This window comes from Copadichromis virginalis, linkage group LG15, assembly GCF_057382275.1.
Source record: "Copadichromis virginalis isolate Kocher_CV1m ecotype Utaka linkage group LG15, C_Virginalis_male_GT1.1, whole genome shotgun sequence".
Lineage (NCBI taxonomy): Eukaryota > Metazoa > Chordata > Actinopteri > Cichliformes > Cichlidae > Copadichromis > Copadichromis virginalis.
Genome location: NC_140632.1, coordinates 26,285,198 through 26,308,936, shown reverse-complemented (window position 1 = coordinate 26,308,936; position 23,739 = coordinate 26,285,198). Strand labels below are relative to the sequence as shown.

At 44.2% G+C, this 23,739-nt stretch overlaps 1 protein-coding gene across 3 annotated transcripts in view; it reads right to left on the bottom strand.

Moving 5' to 3' along the window:
* The window catches only part of arid1b (AT-rich interactive domain 1B), a 40,829-nt gene extending 20,310 nt beyond the window's left edge, over nucleotides 1–20,519 (bottom strand). For all 3 annotated transcript variants that reach the window (XM_085432701.1, XM_085432702.1, XM_085432703.1), the window contains exons 1-4: nucleotides 19,474–20,519; nucleotides 14,608–14,799; nucleotides 7,764–7,913; nucleotides 5,757–5,870 (exon numbers count right to left, since the gene is read on the bottom strand). In XM_085432701.1, the coding sequence (XP_085288827.1) occupies nucleotides 5,757–5,870; nucleotides 7,764–7,913; nucleotides 14,608–14,799; nucleotides 19,474–20,478 (1,461 nt within the window). In that variant the 5' untranslated portion in view covers nucleotides 20,479–20,519. The remainder of the gene's footprint in view (nucleotides 1–5,756; nucleotides 5,871–7,763; nucleotides 7,914–14,607; nucleotides 14,800–19,473) is intronic.
* Between the last annotated feature and the right edge of the window lie 3,220 nt (nucleotides 20,520–23,739).

Genomic DNA, 23,739 nt, shown 5'->3' with positions numbered 1-23,739 from the left:
GTTGGACATTTTTCACACTTGTTACCTGTTTGCATCAACTCAAGTGACTTCTAAGGACAGAAAACGGCCGAGTGCTTTAAACTGAAGACACAACCTCAGCTGACTTCTGTGATTTATGATCATAGTTTAGTCTTTTCCGACAAAACCTGCCACACAGTAAACTGACAGAAACTCATATGTACCTGAACTGAGTGAACCAACCACAACTAGCAGCTGTTCTGATGCACGTTGGACTTTAGCTTTCTGTTTTATTTCTTACTCGTCTTCTGGTGAATTGTTACAGCCGCTGCTGCTTGGTAAATGACATCAGTAACACCCTCACAGGAGGATCATTGACTGCTCTTTGGTGCCGGCTCGTAAACGCCTCCTTCAGCAGACGCCATAATAAGGCAAGGAGGTGGAAACGTCCCAGCTGTAGCACATTAACCTCAAAGCAGCAGAGCTGAGTGGAAACTGCTCTGAGTCTGCAGCTTCTGAAGGAGCGAACGTCACGGCAAACCTCGAACAGAGAGGTCACCATGGACCTTGGTGCAGAGAAAATGGATTTCTAGCTGCGCTTCATCTGTTTTTGATTAACAAGAGCTGACTGTAAGTCATGTACAGAGGTGGAAAAAACCTGAATATTCACTCGTTAGTGTACAAAATTGCAAAAACTACAAGGAGGAACTACTCGCCAAGAATTAAAGTTTTTTTTGGCTGACTAAAAAGAGGAAAAATCAAAAAGGCTGAACATGAACCTACAGCCAAACACAGCACTGAGGAAAGATTCAAATGGCTGCATCTGTGAGTCTGATTGTCATCTGTAAAAACGAGGGTTCATGTGCACACCAATGAAGGAACGTTACACCCCAGTTGAAACCTGCCGAGTCTCCTCATTTCAGTCCACCGAAAGAGTCATTTGGGGCTCAGCGGACAGGCGTCATTAACACTGGACACCCTCACCTGAGAAAGCACCTTTGGATGTGTCCCAAAGCCTGCTATGCTCTCTGGATAGTCGTAGAACACCTATTTTAAGGTTTTTCTTCTTATAAGGATTTATTATTAGTCCCAGTCTCTTATTACAAACCTTTGCTGCCATCAGCACGAATCATGCCAGCTAAAAGCAGGTGAACTGTGTTGTCTTAAATGCAATCTGGCCTCACAGCTCTGCTGTTTTCAGACTTTCATTAAGTTTTTCTTAAAACATGAAGGCTACGCCAACTCCTCCACTGTCTGTGCTCCACATCTCCACAGTTTCAAATTCAGCCTGGCTGTTTTTGTTTGTTCTTGGAGGAAAAATGTGAGTTCTTTGTGGAAAATGTAATTTATCAGGAGAGGCTGAGTCCGTAGAGTAAACAGAGGACTGGACTTTAAAGCAGAAACACATCAGTAACAGAAATAAAAGCAGAGCACCGAGCGGCTGAGAGAAAGAACAGGGAGGAGCAAGCGGAGGTGAAGGAGCCGCCACGGAGCGACGTGCTGCAGGTCGGTGATTTATGGCCGTAATTACCCTGTTTCATTAAAGCCTCGCAGGCTCTGATTGGATGAAGAGAATTTTCCGACCTCATCGCTCATTCGGAGTTTTCCTGCAGAGAGAACAACACGCTTCTCTTTGTTTCTCCAACAGGAGCGAGCCCTCTTCCTCCTCCTCCTCTAACAGACAGCACCTCCCTGAAACAGGTTCTCCATTAAACAGCGATGAACACCGCCGGCGTCATGTGATCACACACCAGAACAGAAAGAGTCAAACATGGAAAAGTGCAGAGGTGCGCTCCAATCATCTGATTGATCTATGGGGATCAATTTTAGAGCAGCTCACGTTTCATTTTTAAATCTAAGTACTTATTGATGATTGCAAGTTATGTTTTTATTGTTGATAATAAATCGGATTAATCACCCAGTCCTACTCAAAAGTTTAAACATTTTAAAACAGAAAGGGACCAGTTCGTGAGTTTGAACGACAAAAAAGATTAAAAACTGTGAAGCTATCTGGCAGAAACAAATCTGTAGACGTGGACCCGTCTCTTCTTCTCTGTCAGTGTTTCTGTCACGTATGTCTTTCCGAGAATTAGGGAAGCGTGTCCTTGTTCGCTGCTAGGTCAAACCCATTTACAGGCGTCAAGCGTTCTTTTCTTCATTTCAGACTGAGCAGACACGGAAAAATGAGCAACCGTCAGCAAAAAACAAACACATTTTGGATTTTTGTCACTGAAACATTGGGACTGAACATCGCCAACTCTGAACTGAAGTCAACTTATTAAAGAATCTGCGAGGCCTTCGGGTGCAGCTGATTTCTGCTGATTTTCTCCTCCTGCAACAGAGCCTTCATCTTTCCACCAGTAGTCGCCATGGCAACTGCATCAGCAGCACGACTTCAAAAGGAGGCTCCAGAAGATAAAGAGGAAAACAGCGAGAGAGGGGTGATGAGGCACAGCAACAGAGACAGAGAGGAGAAGGAGAGAAAAGGAAGGGAAGGAGGACAAGCGAGCGTGAAGGAAAGAGGCGAAGGCAGTGATGGAGATGGGTGGAGAGGTTGAAGCAGAGCTGCAGCTGAAGGTGGGGAAATTAACAGACTGAAATCATCGAGTGGGATGAAGGTGTGACGTGAACTGAAAGTCACACATTGGTGTTCCTCAAGGCTCCATTCTGGCCTCACTGATGTTTCATAATGAGTTTAATTAAAGATGATGAGCTGTGCCATTGTTCTAGATTCTCTCATGGTGACGTCTGTGTGAGAGAAATTTGAGTGCCAACTTTTTATTATTATAATATGATTAGATGGATTTATAATCTGGGTTTTAAGTTCCCATGACCACTGAGATCTCTCTGTTTATACTGCAGACAGAGGTGGTGATGATGGTTAAATTGAAAACCTTTAATACACCTGGGCACTGTGAGAAGGTAACAACCCTAAACCCTCACAAACAGGTGAAATCGTTTCTTTCATTTGGGTAAAGTTTGTCCAACGGCGAGATCACACGTCTCTGTACAAACAGGAGAAACACGCAGAGCCAACAACTACAGCGACCAAAAAGTTTAGAAATATAAATGAAAATTAGCCCTGGCTGTTAGGGCTGGGCCATATCATACTGTTCACGGTAATACCGGTATAATTTTGGGCAACAATAGAAGAATGAAATATCGCGATAGAATATGGGTAAAACGCGCATGCGCAGCGCCTTTGTTTTCATACGCACATGGTGGAAAAAGCATGGCGGCGAAAGCAAATCGTTGATTGAAACGGATGAACCAGAATTGGTTTGTAAAAATGCTGCAACTTCAGTGGTGTGGAACTGGTTTAGCTTTCGTCCGTCAGATACACAACAAAGCACTATTTTTGGTAGAGCATGCTAGCGGGCCGTCATTATTACCGTGTTTTTGGGAAAATACAGCACACTTAAAATCAATCCTTTGATTTTTCTGAAAATCAACAGTGCCCCTTATAATCCAATGGGCCTTATGTATGAATTCTGGTTGTGTTTACTGACCTCGAAACGATTTTATGTCATACACGGCGCTCGAAAATCTGTCAAATGTTTTAGTACAACTTTGCTAAGCTACGAAGCCGCACCACTTGATGGATTGTCGGAGAATTACGGCTATCGTAGGCAGGAGCCTCGAGGAGTGATACGTACTGGACTTCAACATAATATTACCGTATTGTGTGTGTATAACCTCTTTTTAAGTTTTGTGGATATTATGCATGGTTATGCTGAGGATATGTCGGCCAGTTTTCACTGGAAATGCCTTTTGGTTAAACTGTCAGCAAGGAATTTACATTTGCACTGTTAAATTTTTATATAACTTTAATTCACATAAAACAGCTGCTTGTTTAAGTGAAAATACATTGATTTTTTTTTTCGCACTAATAAAGCTGTGGAGTTGTAAAGTATTTTGTCTAGTGTCAATTATATCGTCAGTTATATCGTTATTGCAAATTTTCAAATGTATATCGTGATAAATATTTTTGGTCATATCGCCCTGCTCTACTGGCTGTCACGTCATCCTCCTCAAACACTCAGATATGTGTTTCTGCTTCATACACTTTTATTCTTTTATGGTCTCTGCTGTTTTTTTAATCATCATCTTCCTGATTTTCTATGGTGTGTATTCTTGATTACAATCTTCTTGCTTCTGCATCCACTGGTTTTGCAGCTAACCTCTGTAGTAACTCAGGATTCAGCCTGAAGTGAAATGTGGTGAATAAAATCAGTCTGAACTGACTCGTGCTCATCCAGCAGCAGACGTGCTGGCTTGCTAATGGGCTGAGTCTTTTCGGGGTTAAACCTATTTTAAATGTAAATGGCGATTCCCTGCGAGAGCCGTCGCAGGTCGCCATCATTATTTCAGTCGTGTGTTTCTGAGTGGTGCAGCGACACAGGCTGAGGCGGCGGGGGGCCTCAGGCGCTCAGAGCGTGAAACCTGCGAGCTTCAACTCAGAGAAAAGAGGACGGCGTCATTATCGACAACAAGGCCGGCCTGCGGACAGTGGGGGGGCATGAAACGCGTTCAATATGTCACGCAGGCTGAATCACGAGCTATGAGCCTGACAACAAACAGCTCTTATTCTGCTAAAACCGAGCCTGCGGAATCAGAACAGGACAAGAAGTCGGGACTGAAGAAAGCCGACCCACCAGGAGGAAAACTGTCTGACCTCGGCCTCCAAACCTCATGAACAGAACTTTCCACAGATCAACAGAACACAGCCTTAGAACTGCATTCAAACTAAACATTTATTATTATCATTAATATTTATTTTATTACAATAATAATATTTTATATATAAAAACCAAGTCTGATGCAGGTCTGTCACCATATCCGATCATCACTACTCGATTATTATAGCCAAAAGCATTAATATTAGTTAATTATTAGTTAACTGAACACAGAGTCTGTCTGTGTGTAGTGAGGCACAGATGGTTCATCAGTTTTTTTAAGAAGTGGTGCAGGCAGATTAAGAAACTGCCCGTCCATACAGGAACGTGCCTGTTTGATAGAAAACTCCTCAGGTTGGGTTTGGTTTATTCTGCAGCAGGAGTTCGAGGAAGCTTTAACATAAAAACTAAACGGCTTTTTAGGCTGAATCCTGCTGTCCTTCAGATCCGCCATCAGTCAAAGACCAGGACAAGAACTCTGTGGTGTAGATGTGGTACTGACTGAGGATCAGTGTGTCAGCCCCACAGGATAAATTTCAGGTGAGTCTGATTTATGACCCAGGGTGACCACGACCATCACTCTACTCTTTGAACTCTGGCATGGTTTGACCAAACAGGGATGGGAACCATTCAGAGCATCCGTAATAATACTGGTATAAATTTTTATTGCTATTATTAAAGTATCATATTATGATATTAATGACATAGTGACATCATATTGTTATGTTGCCTATTGCAACAAGGAGTAGGAGATGCTAGCAGCTAGTAATGAGTGACCCACCGAGCACCGCTGCAGCGCTGGACTATTACAGTTACTGATCCACTCTTTGACCCAGAGACAGCTGCTCACTGGGACAGAAGGATGGAAAATGTCCTTGTTTCATTCGCAATAGTAAATCCTCCTGCCTGTGAGCTGCTTTTTTCCAATATCATCTGAAATATTATCACAACCTTCTGTGGAATATTGTGATAATATTCTGAGGTTATATCGTCCATTGCTAATGGAAACTCTGGCTTGTTGTTGGTGATGAACTTTGTGCGTGCGTGCGTGCGTGCGTGCGTGTGTAGGGTTGGGGGTCTTTGTGCCTGACCAGCAGAGAACAGCTGTGTGTTCGAACTCACTGGCAGACTGGACGGCCTCTCCTGTTGACTCAGACTCATCTCCTCGTGGTTTGGTTTCCCAGGAGTCATAGCGGCAGACTGGCCCCGGCCCCCGTAAGCTTCCTGCGGCACCTCCTGCAGGGTGACAGACAGACAAAGCATTTAAATCTTACAGGAACGAACGGCAAAAAAAAACAAAAACAAAAAACAAAGTCGCTGAAAGTTAGCTGTGTTTCGGGCAGCTGAATTTTAGTTTTGTCTTCTTTGTACAGCTCAGGTCTTTCTGTGTGGAGCCTGCAGGTTTCCTCTGTGTGCTCTGTTGGGTTGATGGTGACTTTAGATATGGCCTCAGGCGTGAGGCAGATGAAGTACATGGGATAATGTTTTCTATCTAAATCCTGTCTGAAGCCCCATCGGTGGCATTTTGTGTTGATCGTGCGGTTGAAGCATCATATTGGCCGGGACATTACGTCTTCCTCGGTGCATAAAAGTGGTTGTTCTTCACATTTGCTGATTTTGTTTAGTTGGATTTTTCATTATAGATGTGTTGCATAGGCCTAGTTAAGTGGTAAACATGGACACTGGCCACAGTAATATGTTGGTTTCCTAAAAGACCCAATCGCACCAATTTGTGTCAATTTACAATTGCTCATTTGGTTTGATTGAGCTGTAGTCGTCTCTACATGAAGTCTGGATAAAGGTTAGCACCAAGTTTTCTTCTGTTCTCCTTTTTTAACTTATAATTAATAAATGGACTTGGTGAAAACCCGAGCTGAGCGGGTCTCCCTTCTCTGACGTGTCCTGAATGAGCCAGACGCAACAACCCATTCAGAAAAAATGAAAGACATCCCACAATGCACTTGTAGCAGATCTCAGAGAAGTCCTGGACATCTCTCGGCTGCAGGTGGAGCTGTGGTAGCTGCTGGGAGTCTCAAAGCGCGGCTCCTGCTGCCTGCTGCAGGTCAGAGTCTCAGCTGCCGTCTTGAGGAAGATGAAGATGATAAAACAGCAGCTGGAGGTCGGGGTTTCCCCATTGCCTGCAGCCAACTCCTTTTAAACACCATGAACGTCTGACATGGTTGAAGTGATCAGATAAAAAACAGACTCGAGGAGATGCTCTCTCTCTCTCTCTCTGTTTCATGTCTTCACAAAACCTTGTGTAACACGATCCTCTGAAGACAAAGACAGCCATGTTTGTGGAGAAAGACCAAATGAAGTAACACTTTAGGACAGAAACAGGACAGAAAGGATTGTCATTATCAGCAAATACAAACTAAATACTAAAGTTAATCTGGTCTTTTCAGAGAACTGAAGCTCAGCTCGATGCTTCCTTCATGGGAAAATTTCACAATAGAAGCTGATGAGGATTTACCTCGTCGCTGTTTAATCCCACCCAGCTATGAGCAGACCCCAGTGGACAGATCAGGTCTCTGGAATGGCGTGCTAAAGTCTCACTAACGTGCTATCCCGTGGCCTGGAGGAAATGGATGGATGGAATTTCTTTCTATTAAATTTATCTATTACTTCTAATGTCTGTGCTCTTTTAGTTTTTTCCTGCTTAATTCCAGTTTGGATACTGTTTTTTGACTTCTGTAGAACACTTCATGTCTTTTTTAAGTGCTACAGAGACAAAAGTAAGTGGAGCTTGCTAGCTGAAGGCATTTCAGGAGCCATTCTGAGATGTTTTGAACTTGTGAGGCTTGGAGAGTCTGGCAGCTTAAAGCTCTCTGGAGGCCTCGAGCCATTTCCCCTCCGAAACATCCACACAGAAGACAGCCACACATCCACAGCAGCATCACAACTTCTTTTATATTTGACAGCATTATCATACAACTTTTCGTTTTCTTATCTTCTGATTTCTGGTTATATGTTGAAGCCTCTTTCTTATTTTTCACAATAAGAATTGTCAAGAGGTTCATTCCCTCCTATAAAAGGCTCTTATTGTGAAAAGATGTGCAGGAATTTGAGTGAATTAACAGTGAAATCAGAAAGACAAAATAAAGTTTAGGTTTGTAATCCCAGTCCTACCTGCTGTGGCAGTGGGCGGGGCTGCATGTACGGTGGCTGACTGGGGGCGGCGGGTTGCTGCTGTGGCGGGCTGAAGTACGGCGGCTGGCCCGGCTGGCAGTAACCGCTCATGTTCTGCTGTTGCTGCTGCTGGCTGTACTGAGAGCCCATCTGAGAAGAGACCACAGACATCAGAGACACAAGGCCAATCGATACTACCTTGTTAACACCACAAACACGAGGTTACGGCTTTGAATGGCCGATAGATTTCCACAGGCTAAACAGACAGAAAGACTCCAGGTCAGAAACATGAAGAGTGCAAAGAAATAAAACAAACTCAAATTTACAATTTGTATTCTTTAGCAACAAATCACGTCTTTCCTTTGTACTGTTACAGTAAGCATCAGCACTGCTTTAAAGTTGAATGACTCTTTATTTTGTGAAAAATCATCACCTGCATTAAATCCATGCATCCATGCAGTATGCAGCATGGATGTCGACATTTTACTTCTATTTTATTGAACAAAAGGACCAGAGCGGACAGTAAAGTGGGAACTGCATCCAGGACAGAAACATGAGCATTATGCTACGCAGTGTATGCAGAACCCAGTCCAGCAGCCAGAGCCCAAACTCATCGGGTAACACGCCGATGAGCAGTCAGGCTGCGTTTCTACCTGGTCATGTTTCTAAAGTAGAATCACTTGGTGACTGCTTCGATCACACAGTGATTTTACTAACTCTGGAAAAATAAAAATTCTGCAACCGGTTGGTGACTGATTGCTAAATATTGGAGAACTGTTGCTAGGTGACATTAGCTGCCAACAGGTATACAGCACTGCACTTGTGAGTACAGACTGCTGCAGTTTCCTACAGTTTATATGGAAAAGGCCGATTTGTTGTGTTTCTAGTTTGTGTTTCAGTGTTTCGTCATGTTTAGTGAGTGTTTGCAGACAAGTCAGTGTCTTCTTACAAGCTCTGAGCGACCAGAGCAATCATCAGGACGTTTTTAGCACAGCACCGTCTGTGTGAGCAGCTTAACCCGGCAACAGCCAGCAACCACCTGGGGAGGACAGATTTTTCCCTAGCAACCGAAGGTTACCAAGAGGTTGCTGAACAGTAGTTACTTCATATAAAGTTAAAATATAAAATTTAAAACACACGATCCTGTGTTACTATAGATGCAGCTGCTCAGCTGTACAGAAGTTATGAAACGCATATACATATTAATTAATCATAATTATAATAATAATAATATCAAATATGTTTCTGCATAATCAGTACTTATGCATAAACTTATATTATAGAAGCAGTACTGAGACTCAGACTTAAGCACAGAGTCTGAACACTTCCTTCAGTGGCTCTTCCTCACAGACGCTCTCAGTTTAACTCTTGTGCAGCCTCCTCAAGACGCCCCCAGCCTTCACTGCTTTAGCTAAAGAGTCAATTAAAAGCCAAACAAAAGCATCTCTGTTCCTCTAATGATAATAATAATCTGTTCTGCTCTACAGTGAAGCCGCTCAGGAATCACACACCGCCCTTTTCCTGGAAAGCGACCTCTAAATTTAATTTCCTGAATATCTCAGACTTCCTCTGTAGATCAGATCTGTTCTCATACTGGAGGAAGCTTCCTCCGGTCATAGACTTCTGACCCCTGACCTCGTGTTTTGCAGCATCACAGGAGAACCACATGATGACCGTCAGTATGAGCCACATTTCCGATCTTTAACACATTCCTCCTCTTAGACCCGATCTGTCTGCTTCCAGATACGCAGAGTGAAGAAGAGGAGGAGGCAGATGAAAAGACATAAATTCACTGATTCAAACTGATCATCTTAATTAGGGCTGGGCTACATCATACCGTTCACGGTAATACCGGTGTAATGTTGGGCAACGATAAGAAAATGAAATATCGCGATAGAATATGGGTAAAACGCGCATGCGCACTGCCTTTGTTTACATACGCACATGGCGGCGACGCAGAATGAGAAGAGCGAAAGTAGATCGTTAAATGAAACGGATGAACCAGAATTGCTTTGTAAAAATTCTGCAATTTCAGTGGTGTGGAACTGGTTTGGCTTTCATCCGTCAGATACACAACAAAGCACTATTTTTGGTAGAGCGTGCTAGCGGGTTGGCGGCCGTCGTTATTACCGTGTTTTTTGGAAAATACAGCACACTTAAAATCAATCCTTTGATTTTTCTGAAAATCAACAGTGCCCCTTATAATCCAATGGGCCTTATGTATGAATTCTGGTTGTGTTTACTGACCTCGAAACGATTTTATGTCATACACGGCGCTCAAAAATCTGTCAAATGTTTTAGTACGACTTTGCTACGCTACGAACCCGGACTGCTTGATGGATTGTCGGAGAATTACGGCTATCGTAGGCAGGAGCCTTGTGGAGTGATACGTACTGTGCTTCAACATAATATTACCGTATTGTGTGTGTATAACCTCTTTTTAAGTTTTGTGGATATTATACATGGTTATGCTGAGGATATGTCGGCCAGTTTCCAATGAAAATGCCTTTTGGTTAAACTGTCAGCAAGGAATTTGCATTTGCACTGTTAAATTTTTATATAACTTTAATGCACATAAAAAACAGCTGCTTGTTTAAGTGAAAATACATTGATGGTTTTTTTTTTGCACTAATAAAGTTGAGGAGTTGTAAAGTGTTTTGTCTAGTGTCAATTATATCGTCAGTTATATCGTTATCGCAGATTTTCAAATGTATATCGTGATAAATATTTTTGGTCATATCGCCCTGCTCTAATCTTAATACCAAACCAACCATCGTACTCCTCCTCATTAAAATTCATACCACCTTAAAAACCTGCTTTAAAATCAGATGTGTTGAAACTCATCCACACAGCTTCTCTCTCAGATTGTTATCTGGCTCGACGCAGATGCCGCAAAATAGGGCTGCTTGATTATGGCAAAAATGATAATCACGATTATTTTCACTGAAATTGAGATCACGATTATTTGACGATATTTATTTAACCCTTTAAGACCTACTATAGAACCAAGTCCACCAGAGCTTATATTATTTTTATTTTTATTTTTTACATGCTGTAGTGCCATTTGTGGGAGCATTTCAAGTTGCTATACATCAATACAACTGTTATAGCCCATATTTTAATAATATGTATGCATTAAGTGCATAGTAACTACATAAACTGCAAAAAAGTGCAATAAACTACCAAAAAAATTGAAAATCGCTTTTGTTTTGTTTACATATATTTCTACTTGGAGAAGTTTAAGAGGTTTATCCCTCAAAACTTTAAATACAATAAAGTTGCAAAAAATAGTTTCCCACCACAGGAAATTTATTTTGAGTGTCTTCATAGTTTTATTTTGGAGATACAGCAATTTTTATATACTGCAGGAAAAACAAAAAACAATCCTATGATGCAAATTTGCAAAGAAAACAGCAGGTGCATCATTTCACTGTGGGAAGTGTTACGAACAGCTGATAGGAACGGCAAAGCGTGTTTCTGGAATATTATGTTTTTGTTCCTGCAAGCGCTTTTTATGCAATTTTTGCAAAGCTATATGTGGAACGAAACCGTGACCGAGGACAAGCTGATGGCATAAGATGTAAGTACAACTCCTCTGGTTTCATATGCAAAACAAATTATTGCGCTAGCTTACACGGTTCAGGTTCTACAGGGATTTAAAAATAGTTACACAAAACGGAGCGTGCTGCTTTGACCGGCTTTAAAGGGTTAACAATGACTTTAAAAAAATAATATAAAATAGTGTGCAACACCACTGAAGTTTTTTTTTTTAAACTCTTTTCAACCAACGGCAGTCACTCTCCAAATAACTTCTGCTTAGCTTTCCGAGCTTCCCTCGGGTCCTCTTAATCAGCGGTCTCCACCCTTTTTTGCGCCACGGACGGTTTATGCCCGACAATATTTTCATGGACCGGCCTTTAAGGTGTCGCGGATAAATGAGGGAGGGGCTAATAATCGGCTCAGTCATTTTTAATGATCGTTGAAAGCCCAGATCGTAATCGTGATTAAAATTCGATTAATTGAGCAGCCCTACCGCAAAATGCAATATAATGCAACCTCGGTGCAACCCGAGAGAGCTGCAGCTGCGGGATTAACCGCCCTGCTCGAGAGCACTAAAGTGGGACAGAAAGCCGGCAATGTCTGCATAAATATCAGGAAGACTCAGACAGACTTCAGGCTGCACGTGGACTCTGAAAGCCTGGACGGGCCTTTAAGCGACCTCACCTCCAGCACATTGTTTGATCGAGAGCATTTCCTCACCAGCATGTCCGTCAATACTGCAGCTTCACTGAAACAGAGATTACAGTCGGAGTTCATGCTCTAACAGTAACTCGGTAACCTCCTGAAACCAGGTTGAGTCTGCGGCGCTCAGACAGGGAAGCCAAGGGTCAAATTTTGTGTGGAATCAGAGAATAATAGTCCCGGGGCCACTTGGGCCTTGCGCTCCCATGAAACTCATTATTCTCTCTCTCTGCGTAATCAGACACAACAGCGGTGACACAAAATCCCTCAGGCTTAAACCATCTGCAACAATAATGACACCGTCCAGCCCGAGAGTTGGAGGGAGAAACACCTGCAGGTGCCTTCCTCACAGCTCTGAAACCAATCAGGTTCTTAGAGCTTGTAACAGAAAGGTGAGACGAAGCCTGAACTGAAAATTCACTGACTGAAGCTGAACATATATCTTATAAGGAAGAGAAACCCAACTCGAGAACACACAGGTTCAGATCGGAGCTCAACGGCCTGACAACAGCGCAGAGGCCGAACCACAAGATGTTTCCACCTTCTCCGCCTGCTAGAAGATTCAAACCAGCACAAACAGGTGCAGACTTCCAACAGCTGAACCACGGAGGACAATTTCAGACTCTTACTGTCCTCAGAATTAGATTCAGGCCCAACAGTGATGAAACCTGAAGAAAGGTTCTGTGGCTCACAGCAGCAGGTTCAGCCAGGCTACACTCCTCCTTGTCCTGCTCACAGCCACAGTTTCAAATTTTCAACTTTAATGTCAGAAAAAATAAAGTTCACACATGACTACACAGCAGCTCCAATCTTCACCAAAGACTGAAACAACTTCCCGTTGTAACTTTTCAAATTAAAAGTTCCTCATCTTCTGGGTGAAGACTGAATCACTGTCAGTCTAACAAAGCTACTTTTCTAAAAACTCTTCTGTTGACTGGGACTTTTTATCTCCTTATCAAATACCAGAAAACTACAGAGCTCACATGGACTCACTGCAAGTGTTAGGACCTGACATGTACAGATAAACACTTGCTGAGTGTTTTAGTTCTTTATTCTTCTCTGAAAGCTTTAAAATCCACAGTATGTGTGGATGAATTCAGCGATGGCTGATTATTATTAACCCATCATCACTGGGACAGACAGATTTATTCTACCTCCTGATTCGTTCGCTGAGAAGAAGCTTCGCCGTCTGTTGCTCTCTGTGGCATTCGGCGGTGTTTACCCACCAAAGGATCCAGTCTGCTCTGAGCTGCAGCGTCAGACCCAAACTGGAGTCTAAAAATAGCCTGAGCCCAGGGTGTACCAGAAATAGCCTGACCCGGACCGGCCCGGCAGAAGCCGTGCGGTCTGACTGCATCAACAGAGGCCTTGTCCACAGTGACAAAACGGTGACGCTGCAGATGAATCAGCACCAAGGGAACGAAGGCCTTAGTTTCCATAAACCAGCTCAGAGGCTGCTGAAGACCAGCAGAGCAGGAGCAGGGACGGCAAACTCACAGGAGATGTTCTCATTAGTCATCCTGGGAGGACATTAACGAGCCAACAGTCTGCATGTTAATGAGTATCTGGTTAATGCTTCACACGTGTATCCTAATGTGGAGAGTTACAGGAAGCTCTCGGGTCCTCTGGCCTGTAGTAAAGCAACCTGATCTCTACAGAAATCAGAGTTTTACATATCAGCCTGATGCTGCTCTGCAAACATGTCTCACCGCTCTGCAGCCACAATGAAAGCACTGATTTGGGCACTGATCAGGTCTATTTTATCACCTACTGTAACCAACCCCAGACGAACACCACCACCCACCACATTGGGCTGCCTCGCACTCAGATTTAACAGTTTTCCAACATCACATAAAGTCATGAGAGTTATAATGACTGAAAGAGTGAGGTCACAAACACGAGCTCCTCCACAGAGGCAGGCTTAGGAGCTCAGAGGAGAGCTCCTGCTCCTCCATGTCGAGATACTGCAGAGACAGACGTCTGCATTACCCGCTTAACTTCAGGCAGGTGGGAGATCAGGAAGGAGGGTGGAGTCAGATAACTGGCAGGTTTCACCCCAACATGAAGGTTTTTAATTTTTAATTTTGTCTATACAAATTCTCCCACAGTGTGCAGCTCAGGATCCTTTCAGCGCCGTAGGTCAACCAAGCATCCTGGGTGGATTTAAGGAACCAGTTAAACTCTGCATAAACTCATCAAATCATTTAAATTTTAAATCCCATCTTAAATGTATTTTTATCACCTTTCCAGTAATTTCAGGGAAATTGTAGATTTCTATTTTTCATTATCTGAAGATGGTCTTGATGCTGTTATACAACTAAACTGCTTCTAACTGGCCAGTGCAGCCACAGAAAGAAATGAAAGCCTGTAAATTACTGATAAGCATCACTTATTTACTGTGACAATAAAAAAAGTAAAGCTGAAGACTTTCAGGTGTCTGATTTATGATCAGATTTATGGATGTTCAGTTTTATTGACGTCAGATCCTGTAACTGCAGAGTTTGAAATCCCACCCAGAACTACAAGTTAAATTAAACTAAAGAATTATTTTACATTAATTCGTCCAAATGGAACCTTAAAGACACATCTGAGCGCCTCCTACCTGCTGCTGAGGATACTGCATCCCTCCCATTCCCACCTGCCCCCTGCTGGACATCCCCATTGGGTATCTGTGGGGGGTAGGGGAGCCGTAGGGCTGTCCAGGGTACGGCGCCCCCTGTTGCTGGGAGTACGGGTTGTTGCTCATCCCGTATAGTTGAGAACGCTTCATCGCCATCGGGTCCATGGGCGACACCTGAGGAGGAGAACACGGTGGATAATTAGTGACGCCATGAACTTAACACCATGTTTAAAGACACAACACGTGACTCTGATTCATCAGTGTGACAAACCCTCTGATGACTACAGAGCAATGACATCATCAACATTCATATTAGTAAGACTGAGGAGGTACTGCATCTTTCTGTTTGTTTCCACTATGAGAAATCCAAACTGTCCGTTCATCAGTTTTCTTCCACCATTAGCTCAGTCTTCTATATCCATCAATATCCATCTATATATCCATCCGTCTGACTGAGCACGCTCACACTGATGGACCGATGGAAAGTTAAATATCTTTATATATAAGCTCCACTCTGTGTGTCTGCTTCGGGGCTTGGCCTACTGCCACCTGCTGCAGATAACACACCACACATTATCCTAGTAACTTACCCACTGATATGGTTTGTCTGTTTTCACTGAGGTTCATGGCATGTGCTCAGGTGTGAGGGGGTCAGGTGTGTCTCTGAGAGTGAACCCTCATCTGCGGCATGCTGAAGGCCTGCAAGGCCACTTTAAGCCGGAGTCAACAGTCACGCCTGGGTACACTTTAATATTCACACTCACTCTGTATTTGACACACTGACATAATAATAGTAGGTGAGAGGAGTGACTCAGAGAGAACAGATGTTTCACCGCCGCTCCGGCAGCTAAAAATAGAAACCGCTGACGGAGTTTACGCTTAAAACAAACTGATGCAGACTTTTAATCCTGTCCTTTAATCTCCTCTCACTACACAGCAGTCAGCTGAGCAGAGTAAATAAAGAGAAACCTCAGGCTGGAGCGCTGCCAAGCCCACACAGCTGCTTCAAGTCAGGCAGAGGATCCACAGACCGGATGAAAACAGGAGGACAGGAAGCTGCTGCGATCCATTTTCCTGAGTACTGCTATCATCACGATTCACGACCCTGGCCCAAACTGCAGAACGTGTGTTTTATTTGGACAAACCTGTGGTCAACGCAACATTTGTAATATTTAGTGTTTTACTGGCTGATTTCTTGTAATGGAGGCTGATGGGAATTGTTGGAAAAAGCAGGAAAAAGATTAAAACTCAATGGGGTGCTTCATCCTCCTCTGTTGCATTTGATCCAATATGGTGGCGGTTAGCCATTATAAATTTTAATCATCAAAAACCAGCAAATAAAATCACTGAACACAAGTTTCATTTCATATATCGTAGATTGGGACTGGCTAACAAACGGGTGGGTGTGGCCAAATCAAGTCAAAAAGAGACTACGAAAATAAAACGGCTGATAGTCAGCGTGTTTTACCACAAGGTGGCGCTCAAGTAAGATAACATTGCTCAGTACAAATCACATTAACTCAAATACCCTGCAGACCACAGGCATGTTTAATATAATGAATAATATGACCCAGAGATAGGCCACAGTAGTGCCACCATGTGGTGTGGTACAGAACTGCTTTAATCTCAGGAGGTTTGTCAGGAATCGCAATTTTCTACTGTTTTTTTTCTATTAAACATACAAAACTGCATCACATCGAGCCTGCACCTTTTTCCAGTCAAACAGCCCAATTTTACTCCCAGAACATCAAATTCTGCCGTTTCATCTGAGCCATCAGCATCTCACAGAAACACACAGTCATTATGATTTATCGGGTTTATGTCGATAAATGTCGAGTCCCTCACTTCCACTTCATCATGTACCCACTGACGTCACATTTAAACACTATAGATCAGCATCATTAACACGCAGGGTTAATACTGCAGAGGCACGTTTTAACCCAAACCACCTTTTCTAAAGCTAACCAAACAGTTTTTGGAGTCTACGATGCCGAGAACAAAGCAAACATAATAAGGGACAAACTGCAGCCTTCTCACTCACAAGCTTATAACCTACAACACCATCAACGTTCCATCCTTCTTACTGGGCCCGGGCCATATCATACTGTTCATGGTAATACCGGTATAATGTTAGGTAATGATAAGAAAATGAAAAATCGCGATAGGATATGGGTAAAACGCGCATGCGCAGCACTTTTGTTTTCATACGCACATGGCGGAAAAAGCATGGCAGCAACGGAGAATGAGAAGGGCGAAAGCGGATCGTTGAATGAAACAGATGAACCAGAAATGGTTTGTAAAAATGGTGCAACTTCAGTGATGTGGAACTGGTTTGGCTTTTGTCCATCAGATTCACACCAAAGCACATTTTTTGGTACAGCATACAAGCGGGCTGTTGTTATTACCGGTATTACCGAACCAATTTTATTGGTTTTATTTGGTGTTCTCCGTTACTAACAGAAGACCCAACAATTAAACTATTTTAAACTTTAATATCTGAAAACACAGCCAACGTGTGTGTGACTCCTGCATGTCAGTCATCCGATCACCAGCTCCATAAACCAACACATTAGCTCGACTACAGGAATAAACTCGTGTATGAAACGTGCAGGCTCTGAGGCGCTGCCCTAAAAGTCTTTATTTCAACTAGAAAACAAAATCATAAAATCATGCTCCACAAGGAGCGTCCACACAGGCCGAGGCCGGCAGTGAGGAGGCGGATAGAAACGACAAAGCAGAGCTGGCCGATCCACAGCAGAGATATTACAGTTTCTATTTTCCTTAGTATTTATTCTGATTTCAGTTTTTATATAAGTTTCGGGAGGTTTACAGAGTGAAAATGTTTAGAGTTTGTCCTCAGCTGACTCAGAGTCCCGTAGACGAGGACAAACACACAACATCTGCATTCATTTCATATTTCACCTCCTTTTAGTTGGGTTTATTGAGCTGCTGTAACAGTAATTTCACAACTTTTAAAATTTTTATTCTGCTAATTAAAATGCTGACTGCCACCTAGTACTAGTTTTAAGTTTAGTTATAATACGATATATGAACCTCGGCCCTTTTGAGACAACAAATGAGAGGAGAGGATTGTGCTGACTGCCATATGAAAGTCCAGTACACCAACTGAGAAGCAAAAAACCCAGATAGATTTTATTCCGGTTCACTAAATAACCTGGCCCTCTTTGTTCAGTCTTTGTGGGTGCAACGAATTCATTCTTTCTTTTTTGTGTAACACAGTGTGATTACACAAATCCTCATTTCTGTTCAGGGCATCAACACGTGGAATTAAAACTGAAACAAATTTAAAGAGGAATCAGTCTTGTTGCCTCGTGTCATCCTGTACACTGAGCTGTGCTCTCCCATCTGCCTGCAAGTTAGAGTTTCTTCATGTAAGCACGTATTGCATCATATTTTCCAATAAGCCAACACACAAGTTTAGCTAATTGAACCTGATCTCAGACACAGGAGCAGACAGTTTGCTGACAAAGATTTCTACCTGTGAAAAAAAAAAAAAATTGTGCATGGTTCATCGTTTCTAACAAATAACTGTGTTCTTGTCCCCATTCGGAGGAGGTAACGGATGGTTAGTGAATGATAATTATTCACTAAAAACACATTTTATTAAAACAGAAGCTGATTTATTGAGTAGCTGAAAAATTCCTTGTTTGCATCCAGTCAAATGATCCTGAAAATAAATTAAGGGATCATAATTCCATTATTCAATGGTGACTTAATCACCTGCAGACCGGCATTTCCATTGTTTTCTGCTATTTTAAAGACCTGCTAATAATTCGAAATAATAACCTGTCGATTATTCCATAAAGAAATCATTTAAAAAAAAAAGATCTTGTGAGTCTATTAACTGCAGTTAAACCGTGACTCTGACGAGCTTCTACAGTGCACCGCCGGTCCAGGTAAAGTGACACTGACATGGAGTAGGGATGACCGGGGTTGAGGCCTCCTGCAGGCCGGGCTGCAGCGGCGGGTCAGCCAGTGTGTTAGCCCCAGTGTTGTGCCGGTGGTGATGGGCACATGGCTAATCTGCATGAGTGAAGGTCAGGGCTCCCGAGCGGAGATGGGGCTATTAATAGGCTGCCTGCCAAGAAAGTTGTGGCCGGAATCAGAAGCTGAAGTGGCCGCTGTTGCAGGAGGAAGCGTCACCTGATTAGACCCGAGTCCCCGCCACACTGTCTTCTCCCGGCGGGGTAGAGAAACAGATAAAATCCGAGGAAAGAGCTTTATTTACCGGTGACCCCTCAAAACACATCATTAGCATACGCGAACTGTCAGATTTGAGCGGAGCTGTCAACCGTCAACCCTGTCACCATTTAAACCGCGATCTTTTCAAGTGTAACAATAAAACTGATTACAACCACCCAGTTTACATTTTTATATATATTTATAACAAATTCGACCTCTTATAAAATCAGCAAGCTGCCTACTTTCACACACGAAGGCCTTTGCCGTTAACGACAGCTATATGCTAATGATAGCTTAGCCTAGCGGGCTAAAAGCGAAGTCACCTTGGACACAATCGAAAACTTCCCCAGCTTCTGTCATCACGAACAGTCGCCAATGCTTGTCATTTATAAAAGCAAGTAATCACACGATACAATTTGTTTGCTTTAGAGTCCTAAACGACTCACGTGGGTGCGGTGCTTAATTAATGAATCTGTCTGCAGTGAAAATTAAAAAAAAAGAAAAACACACACCTAGCTTAGCAGCTAGCTGCCGTTAGCTATTTGGGTTAGCATCGCGGCTGTTAGCAGCTAGCAGGTTACCGGTGGTGCGATGTCCACCTGTCATTAGTCAGGTTATAAACGGTGTTAATAAGCTGTTATTCACCTGAGCCCTGCCGCCACCCTGCCCGGGATTCCCTGGGCTCATGGTCGGGTGATTTCTCTGCTGTCCTCCCCAGCCGTGAGCCCCGGAGCCGTACTGGGAGCCCATGTCTTTAGCCAGCCCCATGCTCGGCTGTTGCTGTGCGGGATTATTATAATCTGGATATCCACCTCCATAACCCCGCATCATCGGACTCGGAGAAGTTAATAACTGGTTCAAAGTTGGTGTAGCCCCTGACGGGTGCTGCTGTTGTGGCTGCTGCTGCTGCTGACCCTGTCCGGGAAACCGCTGAAACCCGCCGCCGCCTCCAGCCGGGGAGCTGCTAGCAGTCATCACCGCCTTGCTGTGATTAGCAGCGGTCGAGCCTGCGCCGCCACTGCCGGGGCCCAGCAGGTTGTTCCCCTGGCGTGACGGGCTCATCATGCCACCGTATCCACTGTTCCCGTACCCGGGCCGGTAGTTCGGGTAGTGGTTGTAGGGGCTGTTGTTGCTGTAGCCTTCGTGGGAGTTGTGGACCTGATCCATGGTGCTGAGTACGGAGCGCGCCGCTCTTACCCCAGTCCCTGGGCTTTGTTGTCCGCCATGTTGATCGAAGCTAGGCCCTCCTCTTCCATTCCCATAATAATGATTAAACTCGGAGCTGGTCCCAGTCGGAGGAGGGTTGTTGTCGGTGCTGCTGGTGGCTGATCCCAGCCTGGCATCCATCCGCTCCTCCTCCTCCTCCCTTTGATTCAGCTCCTGTGCTCGGCTGCTCCCCTCCTGCAGGATGTTTGCTGTGCATCCATGCTGCTGGACGCTGCTGCTGATGGTGTTGTTGTTGTTTGTGTTGTGGTGTGTTTGCAGTTGGAAGTGGAGCTGCTGGACAAGCTGGCTGAACGACGGAGGTGTTTGGTGGAATGAGGAGAATGATGATGACGATGATGAAGATGAAGGAGGAGGAGGCTGGGGTCCAGCACCACCGGTGGCACCACAGATACCTAACGTTTTCACTGGATGCCCACTGAACATCCCCGTCTCCCTGCTCACCGCAGCAGAGGCACGGCCGGCCTGGCCTTTTGTCCCCCCCCCTCTCCGATCTCGTATCCCCCTCCAGGTTCTCCACTGACATCACTCATCCCAGTCCTTCACTTCTCCTCATCTCAGGGGGCTGATGCCACCTGCAAGGCCACAGGTGGAAAGAGGGCGGTCAGTGGCAGAAATTTCTCATAATAATAAAAAGCCCAAAAACCCACTCTTCAGGTCTCACACCTCCCATGACCTCTCTAATAACCCCGGTCAGATAAGCCTGCAACACTGATTGGTGTTTTTACCTTTTCACCCCCGAAATACCTGAGCCATCCATCAGCAGCTGCAGCGGTTCTTCTTCTCTGTGAGGAGGTGGAGGGCTGATGCCAGGACATTTTTTTTCCTTTAAAAAAGTCTGATAACCAGATGAGTTGGAGTCACTTTTTCATGTTTTGTGACTAATCTTATGACCGTGCTCCTCATCCTTCCTGTTTGCAGCCACAGAAAGAGCTGAGATGTTCCCGAGTGCTTAAAATTATTTAGAAACATATCTCTGTGCAAAGCTTGAAACATGAGCACAAATGATCTTTTTTACAGTCTGAGGGTTGGTCAGTAGAAATAAGCAGTTTATTTCCCCAAATAGAAAAACAAAACAAAAACATAATCATCCTGAATCTTCACCAGACAGAAACAACGAGAGGAAATCATCTTGGTGTTAAATCAGCAACAAGAAACACGAAAGCTGAGAATAATTATCTGAAAGCCGTGTGCCGGCAGGTGTGGCAAGGCATCCAGCACCTAACCAACTATAAGATCAATCTCGGAGCTGCGGACGGTGACCTGGAGCTGGCAGAGGAGCTGAATATCTTCTTTGCCCGCTTTGAGACCAGGGTACCGGAGGTATTGGAGCCACAGCAGCAACACGCCACCCATAGCAGCACCACCCTCACCCTGGAAGAGCACGAGGTGAGGCGCATGCTGCAGGCTGTTAACCCGAGGAAGGCGGCGGGTCCTGATGGTGTGCCAGGTCGAATATTGAGGGATTGTGCAGGACAGCTGGCTGGGATCTTCACCAGGATTTTCAACAAATCCCTCGCACAGGCGACTGTCCCACTCTGCCTGAAGTCCTCCACCATAGTCCCCTTGCCTAAGAAGCCCCACATCACCGGCCTGAATGACTACAGACCGGTGGCACTCACCCCAGTGGTAATGAAATGCTTTGAGAAGCTGGTCCGCAGACACATCACAGCAGCCCTGCCCCGCAGCCTGGATCCACACCAGTTTGCCTACAGAGCAAACCGATCCACGGAAGACGCTGTAGCCACAGCACTCCATGCTGCATTAACTCACCTGGAAGAGCATGGTAGCTATGTGCGGATGCTCTTCGTGGATTACTGCTCAGCTTTTAACACCATCCTTCCACACAAACTGGTGCCCAAGCTACAAGACCTGGGGCTTCCATACAGCACCTGCATGTGGATCAATAGCTTCCTCTCGGGCCGTAGACAGAGAGTCAGAGTTGGCCATCACACATCCTCAGCCCTGAGTCTCAGCACTGGCTCACCCCAGGGCTGTGTGCTCAGTCCACTGCTCTACTCTCTCTACACACACGACTTCACTCCTCGCCACCACAGCAACATCTTTGTGAAATTTGCAGATGACACCACAGTGGTGGGGCTCATTTCCAAGGGAGACGAGTCTACGTACAGAGACGAGGTGGAGCAGCTGACGTCATGGTGTAAGGCCAATAACCTCCTCCTCAACACTTCAAAAACCAAAGAACTCATAATAGACTTCAGAAGGAAAAAGGCAGAGATCCAACCACTATTCATAAATGGGGACTGTGTAGAAAGGGTGGCAAGCTTCCGCTTCCTGGGAGTCAATATAGAGGAGAACCTTTCCTGGAGTGTGAACACCTCCGAGCTGCTGAAAAAGGCCCAACAGAGACTGTACTTCCTGAGAATTCTCAGGAGGAATAACATCACACAGAGATTGCTGGTGTCCTTCTACAGAGCCACCATTGAGAGTGTTCTAACTTACTGCATATGCATCTGGTACACTAGCTGCACAGGGGCTCAGAGGAAAGCACTCCAAGGGATCATTAACACCGCCCAAAAGATCACTGGCTGCCCTCTCCCCACACTGGAAGTTCTACACAACGCCCACTGTTTTAAAAAGGCCCAAAACATCATAAAAGACACCTCACATCCTGGCCACTCCCTGTTCGAACTGTTGCCCTCAGGCAGACGGTACAGGGCAATCAGAGCAAGGACTAATAGACTCAAACACAGCTGTTATCCAACTGCAATAACACATCTGAATACTACAAAAAAATGTCCATCACGCCACTCTTGTGTTAATCTATGCACGGTCTGAAGCATGTGTGTGGGAATGTATGTGAATGTTTTACTGTTACATCTTATTAGTATTTTAAGTATTCTATCTATTTTATTTATTGAATTTTATTGTTTTATTTATATTTTGATATTGCTAGGGATGATGCAATGATCGGGGACCATTCTTAATTTCGTTGTTCTCATGACAATGACAATAAAGTTTCTGATTCTCTGATTCTCAGAAACAGCTTACATGTGAGTTTACGTTCTATTATTTAGAATCAAATAAAACACAAACATCACTGATCTTCAAACATCACCTCACCTTCTGACTAACGACAAACAAAATGGGTCCGATTTTTCAGCTTATATACTGAAACTAAAGATTTAAGGTTCTTCTTTTTGCTGAACATTAAATACGAACAAGCAGCAGAACATCAACATTTGACAATTGAAAGGAAAAACCTCTGACTCTAGTAAATGCAGTCCATCTACGTCCCCCACTGCTGCAGTATAGAAGAATCCAAGTTTAATTTTAGTGAATTGAAGGCCAACACAATTGAATCAGATGACTCATTTTCCCCACAAATTTCAGATTTTATCAAGTTCTCTCCATATTTTTACCCTCATCATCCACCTGCTGTAGTTCTGTCCCATCAGTGAGACCTGCTTCACAGTTTGAGAACCACTGCGCTGTAAGGTTGGGGGTGTGGGGGGTCTGTGGGTTCAAGTTGCTGCCGTGTTTTGGGTCTATTTGTCCTCTTAGAGCAACGAGTCACTGAGGGTCACCAGATCACAGCGGCCTCTCCGTCCATGAGTCCTCACTGAGGCTGATGAAGATGAGGATGAAGCGAATAAGAGGCCTTCACAATCAGCCAATCTCACCCAGTCTGAGATTTTAGCCGATCTCAAAACCATGAAAACACCA